The 14,469-nt window shown below is 40.2% G+C and overlaps 1 protein-coding gene across 1 annotated transcript in view; it reads left to right on the forward strand.

The window, feature by feature from the left end:
* Ctf4 (Chromosome transmission fidelity 4) overlaps nucleotides 1–14,469 on the forward strand; it is an 89,265-nt gene that overhangs the window by 47,765 nt on the left and 27,031 nt on the right. Inside the window, exons 11-14 of the mRNA XM_045754452.2 lie at nucleotides 2,058–2,284; nucleotides 2,553–2,687; nucleotides 7,097–7,267; nucleotides 10,822–11,033. Coding sequence (XP_045610408.1) covers nucleotides 2,058–2,284; nucleotides 2,553–2,687; nucleotides 7,097–7,267; nucleotides 10,822–11,033 — 745 coding nt within the window. The remainder of the gene's footprint in view (nucleotides 1–2,057; nucleotides 2,285–2,552; nucleotides 2,688–7,096; nucleotides 7,268–10,821; nucleotides 11,034–14,469) is intronic.

Below are 14,469 nucleotides of genomic sequence, written 5' to 3' on the forward strand. Positions count from 1 at the left end.
CAATGTCCCCATTTTCTTCTAATGATATCTTAAAGCATATTTAATGTCTAACAGGATGTGATCACTCTTTCCCAAGGGAGGAAGGTACTGGATGTCAAAAATCTCTTCTTCTTTCCTGATGAATACTAGATTTGTGGCCTGCTTGATGTGTTGATAAAAGAATGTCTCCAGAATGAGGTTCACAAATCTGCATGTCCAAAAGTCCTCCGTTCTTACTTCATTGGCCTCCCAGTCTGTTGCTTTAAAGTTGAAGTCTCTCAGTATCAACAGTAGTGATTTATTTTCATCTGCTTGTTGAATAATCTCTCTGATGACCATTATGAGGCTCTCTCGTTTGTCATTCAGTTCTTCCTTTGTCCATGTGTTGCTTGCTGGTGGGCTGTAGGCATTTAAAATTATCAGCTTATCATCCTGATTCCAGACCTGCAATGTCATCATGTCAATATCTCAAGGTTTCAAATATTAACTCTCTTACCTTCAGGTGTTCTTTCACCAGCACAGCCACTCCTCCTCCCTTCCTAGTTTTCCTGTCACGTCTCCCAACTGAATAGCTCCTTGGGAATACGACTTCATTTAATATATTTCCTTCAAGTTTCGTCTCTGATAATGTGACAATATCTGGGACCATGAGCTGAATTATATCTTGTAACTCCAAAGTTTTGACCTCACTCTGTCTATATTGGTAAATACAATTTTCAGAAACATGTTCCTTTTCCCTTTGCTCTTTACTCCCTCTTCCTCTAATGATTTTGTTGCCTTGTTTTTATGTACCGTTTCACAAGCTTTCCAGTCCGATACTTTGTAGAAAAAATTTTCTTCATTTCTATCTCTATTTAGACATTTTGCTTCAATTAGGTTCATTTTCAGATTTTCTGTCTTCCTTTGAGAGGTCTTGTGTTATTGACCAAAGTTTGCCAACCTCATCACTGTTATTTCCTGGCATTTTTAAGCACTTCGATCATGTTTTTCATTCCATTAAACGTCACCTCTAAAGGGCGGTTCTTGTCTTTCTCATATTTTCTTATTCTTCTAAAATCACTGACATTTTCCTTAGAGCCTTCTAAACCTGCTATTTTCTCTGATTTTCATCTCTTCTGCGGCTCGGTCCACCCTAGATGAAATTTCATTCTCTAATCATCCAAAAATTATTATGGACTTACTTCTATCTACAGTGTTTTGTACTAGTTAACTGTTGGTAACCAGTTCTTTCCTAATTGCTTGCCTAATTTCTGCTTCTTATTGGTCGTTTCTGGTTTTGACTTCAGACTTTTGTGTGTGTGTGAAATCACAAGGCTACATTGATTTTGGTAGAACATGTGTTGTGTGCACTGCTCTAAATATGAAGCATGGTGAAGCACTGGTTGGGACTGACCACAAGTCACTCAAGTTTCAGCTGAGAGGGATGCAATTCAACATATTGTGTGTCACAGTGGGTTCCAGGTTTTTGAGTACGGTATTAGAAAATAGGGCCGTGAGTGCAAAACATGGGTTGGGAACAACTAGTTTAGAGGAGTTTGTTACACGGAGGTTAAGATTTTCAAGGAAGCACTGTACTTGTCTTGAGGCATGAAAAGCAGTGGCCTGGTGAAATAGTTGAGAGGTGCAACCTCAACTTATTTTTCAGAGTACTGTTTTTCAGTTTAAGAATTGCAAAACTATTCATTGGAAATAGTTTTGTGGCTTTACAAATTTTAAGGGTGGTTTGCTTCAGTGGTGGGTTGAGTCATTCAAGGGGGGGGTGCATGTCACTTGCAATTGGTATTTGCTTCCATTAGGTGAACATTATTAGAGAAGCCATGCATAGGCAATATTGCCCTAGGGTTCTTTTGCCATTATGCATAAAGAGCATCAGACATTGTGTGTAATCTTTAGCATGTTGATGTAAGCTTAGTACTGTTTGGAGGGAAAATTTTCAGTATCCAAAAAAATAATCCTGTGCCTGGCTGGTTTTTTTCCAAATGTTTAATTTTGAGATGTTAAGGTGTGGCTTTACTCTGAATGTAATAACATGAATTTATATTTAAAATTGCTTATGGTGTAGTTTACTATTCCAATAGGAGTATCCGGAGACCAACATATGGAAAGCATTGTGCTGAGTGTGAGTGGCGGTCGTCACGCCGTCCCATTGGCATGTCCCGTTCCTCTCTCCCCTCGGTCATTTCTGGCTTGGGCAGGGTTTTCAGATGAAGGAACTCCAGTGATTATGGACAGTGCTGGGATAGTGCACATCATGCATTTCAAGTATGGATATAATTGGACAAGTATTCTCAACACTAAGAAGCATGTGAGTACTGTAGCACTTGTTTAGGCATTACCAGATTGATGACATCTTCAATGAGGAAAAAAAGAGATGTACAACTTGTGAATATAAAAAGGGAACTGACGACTGAGATGTAAATAATGATGAAAGTAAATTTGGAAAAAGGTGCCAGAAATTTTTTTGCAACTTATAAAGAATTTGCTTTGAAGTTGGGCACAAGTGTGAATATCTGTTAATATTAGAGGTAGTGGTGCTGCTGATTTCACTAATTAACTACATTCAATTCCAACAGACGCGTGGAAAAAGTGACCACTACTTCCTGCTGGGAGCGAGTGAAACACAAGGAAATGTACGATGTATACTATGCAAGGGTAACCGTTATCCTCCAGTTCTGCCCAAGCCGCACGTGTCCCTTCTTAACATGCAGGTATTGTAAGTTGTGATCGTTAGTTAGCATTTTGTATCATATAGTGTATTAAAAATTTATTTTAGCGGTTGTGGTGACATCATGTTTGTTTCCTGGTTTTTGATTAGGGAATTCTGTTTGCTTTTTCATCTTTCGGTTTGCAATTTTTTGACCAACAGTAGTTTTTGAAATTCCTACCTTTCTGGGTGCCTGACCTGGTAGATGGCAGACAAAGACTGCTTCCAATTGCACGGGGGTGTCTTTAGGCCATTGCTCCTCGTGCCTCTCTTGAGGGGGCCAGGTTCTGGCTCTGGTCCCCGGTAGACATAGAACTCCTTCGATTGACTGTTGCCACGATCTAATGTATACACATCAGCCCGGTATAGCTCCGGGGAGTCGAAGTGGCTCTCCACAGACCGAGGCGTTGACAGAGCATGTGTCCGAGGCAGTCTGCTCTGCCACAGCTGTCGTGTGGGAGTTGCCACAAAGATATTGCCTAATTATTTCAATGTGTGATTTTTCTTATTTTTTTTTTTTTTTTTTTTTTTTTTTTTTTTTTTTTTTTTTTTTTTTTTTTTTTTTTTTTTGCAGTAATATTATTCAATAGCATGTAGTGTGATATATATTTATATAATAAAATGTGTGAACCATCGCTATCTTCAAAATTATGGTGTACATATTAGTGATTCAATTATTATGTTCATAAAACAATAAACAAATAGTTTTGCCGTTATTACGCTACATACACAGGTTATATATAAGTATCTACAAGTTTTATTCACCATACCTGTACAAATAAGCTGGTATGGTGCCCAAAGACCATAGTGGCCACCAGTACACAACATGACAAGTCATGCAGACGACGCACCTCCTCACCAAATTGGCAGTTTCCAACATACTCCTATTGTTGTTATTACACTCTATACACAGTTATATACAAGTACAATGGGGCCTCGACTTACGATGCTAATCCGTTCATAGAGACGGATCGTAAGTCGAAGCGATTTTTCCCATAAGAAATAAAGGGATTTGAATTAATCCGTTCCCCACCCTCCAAAATATTAACATACAAATACATTTTATACTGAATACAATGTTTGTTTCTAACTACAATACAGAACATAAATTTCACTTGCCTTTATGGAGGGCTCTTGATGGTGTATGGAAGATGGTGATGAGGGGGGAGGAGAAGAGTTGTTACTGTTTGAAAGGAGAGTCCCCTTCCATTATCACATCAGGCAGTGATGTTTTCTCTGGGGTACTGTCTCTCCTACGTTTTGCCTGAACACCACTAGGACCTGGTTGTGGTTCAGTGCTTGTTTGTCTCACTACAAATTTGTTAAGAGACATTTGTTTTTCCCTTCGTTTTAACATTTGTCTGTAATGATGCACCATTCTAGCACCCATAATGTCCTTTTTCTTAGCCAGTATGGTGGATATTGTTGACTGAGATTTGTTGTACTGCCTAGCCAGTTCACCTACCTGCACACCGTCTTCATATTTATGAATGATCTCTTGTTTCTGCTCTGTGGTCATCCTTACATGGGATCTCTTATGTTGAGCCTTACCACTGACTTTCCTGGGACTCATGGCGTGATATATAATAATTACTTTAATGTTCAAAATGCAAAAAATCACCACAAAAGCGAAATTTCTTATAGGCGTGATCGTCACTAAGCAGGCAGCTGTAGTAAACAGAGCAGGTCAGCCGCGCTCGGTCGACCCGAACGTGTACCAACAAATATCGTAAGTCGACGACACCATCGGATGTCGAGTCGCATTTTTCGATGAAATTTACATTGTAACTCGAAATTATCGTAAGTAGGGGCCCCAATCGTAAGTCGAGATGCCACTGTATCTACATTTGTGTTGACCATAGCGAACCACTAAGCTGGTATGGCAAGTCCATTCAATAAAAGGTGGCCAAACTCGGTCAGAATACGACACCGCCTCCCTCCCTTCCTCAGCATTACTCGTCCCACCATCGAGCATAGTGCTAAATATCACCACAATCCTGCTAGTATCAGTATCCTGGTCAGTTTTATCAGTCAGGGGACTTCTGTAATACTATCATCGCTAAATAATAGCATGTACATATATATTTTGACATTTTTAGGCGATGCTGTGGTCACAAGCTGAACAGCGGTGCTGTGAGCTCAATGCTAACAATTCCCTTTAACAATTTAACAGTAATACAATTCCCCAATAATACGCTACTGACCACATATTGTTGTTCTTCTTGTTGTTAATTTCTTACACTGGAGTATGCAGATATGTTGTTGAATAGGTGGTAAAGGAATAGACCGGATCTCCTTGTCTAAGCAGATTTTCGTAACCGTATGCATTGCGCGATTTCGGGAAAGTTCCTCCCATCGTGCGATTTACAATTACATACCTGTAATTTGCTTTTGATGAATTTATAGAATAGGCCTGGTTCTGTTTTACATTTGTCTGCTATCCCTTTCTCAAAATTTCTGGCTCTTTCACTGCCTCTCTCCATGTAGTTGTTTCTCGCTTCTTTGTATCGTTAGTATGTTTGAGGGTTTGGTCTCTTCCTGTATTGATTCCACTATTGTCTCTTTTGGTATCTGGCCCTCTCACAATTTCCGTTGAACCCATCATATTTCCTAGTTCTGCATCTCTGCCTTGGTATAAATTTTGTTGTGCTAACTTATTTTGGTTATCTCGAGATGATTTAGGGGCTTAGCGTCCCTGTGGCCCAGTCCTCAACCAGGCCTCCTTTTTTGTTACACCCCCCCCAGGAAGCAGCCGGTAGCAGCTGTCTCTCCCGGGTACCTATTTATTGCTAGGTGAACAGGTACATCAAGGTGAAAAAAACTCTGCCCATTTGTTTCTGCCTCAAATGGGGATCGAACCCAGAACCTCAGGACTACGAGTCCCGAGCGCTGTCCACCCAATCGTCAGGCCTTTACCATACATTTCACAAAACTTGACATACGTCTCATTTACTTGCCTAACAGCAAGCCTTTCCACTCAAATTCCTTAAAGAAATTTCTAAGTTCCCTATAATGTCGTCTTCTGAAATCAGGTTTTTCATCTGCTTCAACTTCCTCATATTCTTCCAGATTATAATGCATTGCATACTTTATTCCTAAAAGACATGGTCACTTTTACCCAAAGAAAGAAAGTACTGAATGCCAGTTCTCTCCCTCTTTTCTGGTGAATATCAAATCCCGCATGGAGGGAACATCTCCTCCATGCTCGATTTGAGAAAGAAGGTAAAAAGTCTAGTATTGTGTAATTTGGTAGTAGAAGCATACGCAAATTTCAGAGAAATATCCATCAGTGAAGATTGGAGTCTCAAACTATGCAGAGCTTCGGCCATAGGAATGCGTGTTACCTGGGTTGAGTGGTGCACAAACGGGCCCTAAAGGTGCACATTCTGTGTGCATTTGTACTAAACACCAAAATGTTACTCTCATGATGTCAGCTGTTGAAAAGGTCTTCAAGCATAATTCAGGAGACTCTTTGTCATGATGTGGGTCACCACATTGTTAAGTCACCACAGGAAATGTTTCTTTGGTGAATGTGACGAGTGCCCAGATACACATTTACAGACATATTAACCGAGGCATTTGACAGACAGGGGATTGATGGTATTGAAATCAGACAATGGGACAAACTCTTCTTCATTATTTCTTCGCTAAAAGATAGAGGGCATTTCTATGAGAAAAGAAAGAGCAGCTTGAAGGAGAGCTCTTTGTTGTTGGTGACGTTGCCGAGAACTATTCTTTATTGTGCAAGAAGCTGTTCAATCATTTCATTGTAAAAACTGGCAAGCAACATTATATCAATTTGTAGAATATTTCTGTCAAAATAAGGAACTAGAGTACAAAAGTTTTGTTACAATTTCTGACTAACCAGCACGATGTAATTGCGGTTAACGTTATTTAAACCAGACTATGAATTCTGAAAAGCATCCCATCAAGTCACCAAAGTCATGCATATGTTGTGTACACTCACTTTGCAAAGGCATTTGATAAATGTGACCATGGGGTAATTGCCAAGAAAATGGCTTAAGGAATAATAGGTAAAGTTAGGTTACGCACATTAAATTTTCAGATAAACGGGCCCTAAAGGGGAAAAGTTTAGGAAGCAAAATATAGTAGTCCATTTACAGTGATGAGTGGTGTACTACAAGGCACTGTCTGCACCACTCCATATTCATCATTGTCTTGTGAAGCTGTGGATGTTTTCAGAATATTGGTGGTGGTTCTCTTTTATGCTGTGTTGTAAGATCTGACAATGATGAGCAATTTGCCATTTAATGAGCGTTATCTATTCTTTTTAGTATGATGACAATTACATCAAAAAAATGTTGACAGATTTATTTGTGGCAAGTGCTGGCAGATAAGCTTTAATAAGAATGCAGATGATGCACATTGTAATAATGTTGTTTTTTCTTACAGATGCCTTTGTGCGAGTTGGAAACCGAGAAAGGGGAGCTGGAAGAAAAGGCAGTTCGAACGGGTCTACTTATGAACACACTTACACGACTCACCCAGCAAGGATATGAAGTGGACAGTTCCAAGAGTGAAGCCGATAAAATCATAAAAGAAACTATGATTAAGCTTTTTGCTGTAAGTTATTTCAGTAACAATATATTGACTCTTTGCCTTATTGTTGTTGTAAAGGATTGTGATTCAGCAGTGATTGTGGGTGAGCTGTTTACAGCTAGAGCATATACATCTTGACAATGACTGAGAGGCAAGAAAAGTGTGGTAATCTACTTCCTTGTTACATTCTGTGCGCATCTTTACTAAAGGCATTCTGACCATAATGCTTCTGGTCATTGGTGGTGGTAAGCAGTGGGTGGTTGTTGACCAGTGGTAAAAAGGGGGGGGGGGGAAGAAGCGACCCTTCACAGCCTACCGAGTGTGTACACAAGCCTCGTGGCCCCTATACACAGTCTGGTGTGTTTGTTGCCTCACTATTCACTGAATTATACGTTCTAAATTTTCCACGTGACAATTTACCTACACTTTCAAGCCTTTATGCCTATTTTGTTACAGTTCACTATTCACCATATCACTGTTCACTGTAGTCTAAGTATACCGATGTAAGTATATGTAGACAAGGGCCTGGTGTATATCCTCGTGTAGGCACTACGTTCCCACATGAGCTGGTGAGAGGTGGTTATTCTCTATTAAACACAAAATTCTAATGGCTTCACTATATTTTTTTTTCAAAATGTGGTTTTACACTTTGTGATAACTGTGATGTGTTCTATCACTGTAATACGAATATGACCGAATATGTTGAAGTTTATTCACAGAGCTCGCAAACCCCACGTCCCTCCCATGCACAGACAACTGGACCCCACACACACACACCCCCAACCGGATTTTATCACGTTTTTCCGGATTAAAGTACTTTTTCACCGTGGAAGTCCAAAAGTGACCATTTTCAACTATTTTTATACCACAAACAACGTAATTTGAATTGCCTTGCCATATACAATTATAAAATATTCAACTAGACACCTCAACTTGTTGTAGTTCATCTTATTGACTGATGCCACACATCTTGAAGTTAAGAATTTTTGACAGTTTACGTAACCTATTCTAACACAACACTAAAATTTTAACACACACAATTACTGTACAGTTCACGAGGCAAGTTAGTTTTGACTGCCAGCTGCTGAAGCCTTTACTGGTTGAAGGCACTTGGGTTGCGTGTGATGCCTCGCTAGTTGAAGGCGCTTGACTTGCCTGTGATGCCTCACTGGTTGAAGGAACTTGGGTTGCCTGTGAGGCTTCACTGGTTGAAGGGCCTTTGGTTGCTTTTCTTAAAATATAAGAATCAAGTTTAGCCTGCCTTCTGTGTTCATTGGCCTCTTTTATGATCAGCTCTTTGGTTTGCCTTAGGTACTGATACATGTTTCCAACCTCTGGATTACCACAGTTGGATGAAAAGTTACTTAATCTGTCAACATAAGACATGAGTATATTGTATTTCATGGTCTGTGGTGTTGGTTCCTCGCTGCCTTCTTCATCCTCCTCCTCTTCGTCGACCTCACCAGTACTAGACTGGAGAAACTCTTTCACTCATCACACCATATCCAGGGTCATTAGAAGCCAATCAACCACATCCTGTCTTTCTGAATTTTTGCCGGCATTTCTGAACATTCCATGGATTTCATCTACCCCTCTACACCTTGGCCCAGTTATAGTTGGCTTCCTTGATGGAATAGTTCTCCAAATTCTCATGGGTTCTTTTAGCCCCGTTATCCACGCAGAGTTCCACATCCTAATCAAGAGGCAAAACCACCAAAACTTCATTGAGCATCGTTTTGGTGTACTACCTCTTCGTGACACAGATAACTCCCTGATCCATAGGCTGGATGAGAGAGGTTGTATTAGGTGGAAGTGCCATACATGTTATCTTGCCATTATGTGAGGTTAACGTGTCAATTCTAGGGTGGGCAGGCGCATTATCAAGCAACAACAAAGCCTGTACTTCGCTTGGCTTCTCTGAGTTTCTTAACTTACGAACTGTCCTGAACAACATGTTATGAAACCAAGAAAAAAAGATCTCCTGTGTAAACCATACATTCTTTAAGTTATAATATTTCACAGGGAGTCTGTCCAAGCAACGTTGCAAGGCTCTTGGTTTCTTTGATTTGCCAACAATTGCACATGTGATTCTGTCTTTGCCGCCGGCATTTGCACACATCATGGCCGACAGCCTGTCCTCGTTAAACTTACGGCCTGGCACAGAACCCTCACTCCTCATAGCTAGAGTTTGTTATGGTAAACTCCTCCAATACAGCCCAGTTCATCAGCATTATAAATTTGACAAGAATGTAAATTATTTGACAAAATGTATATTCCTTATTTATGCTTAAATGGTTCTACACTGCTTGTATCTGTACTCAATTTTTCACCAACAATTTTCTTCTTCACAATATTGTGCCTCCCTATGAACCTTGCAACCCACCCTTCACTTGCTTGGAAATACTTTATTTCAAGACTTGCTGCAAACCTGCTTGCAGCATTTCTTATTTCTGGGTAACGAATTGTCACGCCAGCTGTGCGGTGCTGAGCAAACCACTTGCTCAGTAAAACACTTGTTCAAACCATCCAACTGTACATGCGTTGAAATTTTCAAAGTTCTTCTACCACACCCTCTGCTAGTGCTTGCACCTTCACTCTCGCTGGTTGAAATGTATTTCAGGTATTGCGTTTTTTGTTTCCTTATATCAGAAACAGTACTAGTGCCTGTGTTAAAATCCTTGGCAACACTTGAAGTCGGCCGACCACTGTCACAAAGTTGTATAACACATATCTTGTCATTAATTGTCAGGGTAACCATCTTCCTCTTAACACCTCCAGAACGATTCATGCTGCTACCAGACATGGTCTTGGCCAAAAATGTTCAAAGTTACTATGAAAGCAAAAAAGTTATTTAAATAACATATTTTACTAATGGCGCGGCATTGTGGTATAACGCGAGGGACGGGAGCACATGGGCTGTTTGGCTTGACCAGGTCTGTACGGGTCCACTTGGGGCAGGCACGTTACATAGGCCGTCTGACGGAAAAAAACTCAATATTTTTTAAGCAAACTTCAGCCTGTACAAGTTGTTTTTAGGAAACTTGTATATGTGTTATTATGTAATTATTTCTTTTGTTTTTGACTGATAAATTGCTCTAATATTAATGGTAAATGGTCTTTGTGATTATAATTACTGTACTGTAGTGTATAGGCCCCTTCCACATCCCCCCTTATCCCCTAGGTGGTCCCTCCCAATGCTCCCCTCTCTCCTGACCCCACCCACCCACCCTACCCCCTCCTACACCACGGTACGGCCCGACGCCTAGCTTTTTGATCCGGACAACTCGCCGCTTGTCTGGCTTACTGTCCGGATTGGGTAACATCGGCAGCAAGTTAACTGGCTGGGATTTTTTATCTTGCCAAACATCGGCTAGTCCGGACATTTCCGGACACTTCCATGGACATTTTAACCAGATGGGGAGATAACTTTATCCAGCCACGATTTTGGCCGGATTAGGCTGTTTTCTGGATAGGCGGATTCCGGATTAACAAGCTTCTACAGTATCTGTAAGTGAAACTAGACAGTGTGAAATATAAAAATGGTAAGGAAAATCCAAACATGATCTGTTTACTTTCAGCTGGCTTGTCGCACAGAGCGTGAGTCTCGAGCACTTGAGATCTGCCAGTTGATGCCCTCCTATCATACGGTTGAACTTGCAATAAAGTATGCAGGAAAGTTGCATCGTTTGCAACTTGCCGAGAAGCTTGGGGAAGTTGCAGCAGCCAAGATGGAAGAGGAGCTCGAGAAAGAAGCCAAATCTTGTGAAGCGATGGTTGACGAGCTGCAAACGTAAGTAACGATCACTCTTAGAAATAATGAGACGTGTTGAACATAAGAACAAAGGTAACTGCAGAAGGCCTATTGGCCCATACGAGGCAGCTCCTATCTATAACCACCCAATCCCACTCGTATACTTGTCCAACATATACTTGAAGTGATTATAATATTGCATGTGCCATTTAATTAGACATACCAATGTTGGGGAATACCATATAGTTTTCCGTTTTACTGTGTTTGGTGCTTCCAAGTAATGTTTCAAATACCACATTTCCCAGTGGATTGGACCATTTTTTATCCTCCAACTGAATATATATTGTATTTAAATGCATAAAATCATGTGTTTTCCCCTTACAAAGACACTTGAAAATCACTTTCAATAAAGTATGAGAAATGTAATAATTATCTTTTTTTTTTTTTAATTAGGCGCATTGTTGACCAGACCACACACTAGAAATTGAAGGGACGACGACGTTTCGGTCCGTCCTGGACCATTCTCAAGTCGATTGTCACAATCGATTGTCACAAGTCACAATCGACTTGAGAATGGTCCAGGACGGACCGAAACGTCGTCGTCCCTTCAATTTCTAGTGTGTGGTCTGGTCAACATACTTCAGCCACGTTATTGTGACTCATCGCCTGCATGCGAATTAGGCGCATCTTATGTGCCAGAAAAATATGGTAGTACCCCTCTTGATTTTGGCACACCTGCTTTTGACCAGTATTTTCCTCTGATTACTGTACTGTAGCTCCATTGTTGTGCTTCCTTCCTCGTGAGAGATACTCTTTGAGGGTTCTATCACCATGCAAAACTTCCACTCCCTTCTATGATGCTTGTTCTCTGGCTCTTCCATTTGATGTGTTTTACCTTCATAAACTCCTGGTGGCCACTTGGCAAACTTAATTAGATCTATTACATGGTCTCTGTACTCAAAATGAGAAAGCCTGCCTAAAGGAAATAGTTTAAATTTTTGTATTGGGTTTAGATATTTAGGGTTATATTTAAACCCCCTGGGTTTGGGACACTCGTACACTAGAGCAGCCCTGGGACATGCACACACAGGAGCAGCAAATCAAGGAACTAGTGAAAGAAAATGAGGTGTGGGAAGTGAAGAGTGGTGACTTTGAAGAAATAAACAAGAAAATAGATTCATATAGTGAATAACTCCAAGGGAGCCTGAGAGCTAACATAGTTAGGCAAGGATCTGCAACTGGAAATTCATTGACAACTCACATAGAGGAGGTTGATAAAGAACTAGAAAAGTATAAAGAATAAATAAGAGACGTATGGCCAAGTTGTAAAAGAGAAAGCGACGATTAAGGAAGTGTGTTTGGAAGTCAAACCAGAAATGACAAACAAGAAGCGGATCTTAGGCAAGCAATTAGGAAAGCACTGGTTACCAACAGTAAACTAGTACAAAACACTGTAGATAGAAGTAAGTCCATAATAATTTTTGGATGTTTAGGAAATTTCATCTAGGGTGGACAGAGCAGTAGAAGATATGATAATCGTAGAAAAAATTGTAGGATTAGGAGAAGGCCTAAATTCAAAGCAGCATGTCGGTGATTTTAGGAGGATGGGAAAATATGAGCAAGACAGGAACCGCCCCTTAAGGGTGACGTTTAATGGAGTGAAACCCATGACAAAAGTGCTTCGGAAAGCCAGAAAATTGCAGTGTGACGAGGATGGCAAACTTTGGTCAATAAGACAAGACCTCTCAAAGGAGGACAGAGAAAAGCTGAAAATGAACTTCATTGAATTGAAACGTCTAAATGGGAATAGCAGTGAAGAAGGAAGTTTTTTTTTTTTTTTCTACAAAGTGTTAGGGACTGGAAAGCTTATGAAATGGTACATAAAGAGAAAGCAACAAAATAATTAAAGGAAGGGGGTGTAAAGAACAAAGGGAAAGGGAATATGGTCCTGAAAATAGTATATACTATACCAACATAGATGGAGTGAGATTAAAAAATATTGGTGTTGAAGGATATAATCAGCTCAAGGGCCCCAGATATTGTTACATTAACAAAGATGAAACTTGAAGAAAATATTTTATGAGGTCGTATTCCCAAGGGGCTACTCAGTTTGGAGACGTGACAGGAAAACTAGGAAGGGGGAAGGGAGTGGCTGTGCTGGTGAAGGAACACCTGAAGGTAAGAGTGTTAATAATTGAAAACTCTCGAGATATTGACACAGTGGCATTGCAGGTCTGAAATAAAGATGATAAGCTGATAATTTTAAATGCCTACAGCCCACCAGCAAGCAGCACATGGACAAAGGATGAACTGGATGACAAACGAGAGAGCCTCATAATGGTCATGAGAGAGATTATGGTAAGAGCTGACAAAGATAAATCCCGATTGTTGGTACTGGGGGACTTCAACTTTAAAGCAATATGCTAGGAGGCCAATGAGGCAAGAACGGAGGACTTTTGGACATGCAGATTTGTAAACCTCATTCTGGAAACATTCTTGTATCAACACGTCAAGCAGGCAACACGAATGAGGTAAGGGATGTTCCGTCAGTACTGTATCTAGTATTCGCCAGGAAAGAAGATATATTTGACATAAAGTACCTTCCTCCCTTTAGAAAGAGTGATCATGTCCTGTTAGTCATTAAATATGCTTTAAGATATCATCTAGAAGAAAATGGGGACGTTGAAACAGTTAATAAACTCGATTTCAAGAGAGGACACTATGGGGGAACTTCAAATTTTTTTTAATGAGTGTAATTGGATAGACTTGTTGCTAGGCAGGGAAGTAAATGAGATGTATGCCAAATTTTGCAAAATATACGATGAAGGCACACAAACATTTATACCTAAACAGAGATGAAGGGGCCAGAAAACAGGATTGGTTCAACAGAAATTGCGAGGGGGGTCAGAGACCAAAAGACACAAAAATGGAATCAATATAGGAATAGGCCAAACCCTCAAACATACCAGTGATACAAAGATGCAAGAAACAGCACAGCAGTAAGGAGAGAGGCAGAAGGAAATTTTGAAAAAGGGATAGCGGACAAGTTTAAAACAGAACCATGCCTATTTTACAAATTCATAAACAACAAATTGCAGGTAAAGGATAATATCCAGAGGTTAAAAATGGGAAACAGATTCATGGAAAATGAAAAGAGAAATGTGTGACACATTTAACAAAAAGTTCCAAAGTATGTTTGTACAAAATGAAATCTTCAGAGAACCAGACATAATAAGAATTCCAGAGAACAGTATAGGGCGCATAGAGGTGTCTAGAGACGAAATAGAAAATATGTTCATGGAACTAAGTAAGAACAAAGCAGTTGGCCCAGATGGAGTTTCACCATGGGTTCTGAGAGAATGTGCATCCGAGCTCAGCATTCCATTTCACCCGATTTCTCAGACATCCCTGTGTACAGGAGTCGTAGCAGACATGTGAAAAAGGCCAACATAGTTCTAATCTACAAAAGTGGCAG

Source organism: Procambarus clarkii, chromosome 37 (genome assembly GCF_040958095.1).
Source record: "Procambarus clarkii isolate CNS0578487 chromosome 37, FALCON_Pclarkii_2.0, whole genome shotgun sequence".
Lineage (NCBI taxonomy): Eukaryota > Metazoa > Arthropoda > Malacostraca > Decapoda > Cambaridae > Procambarus > Procambarus clarkii.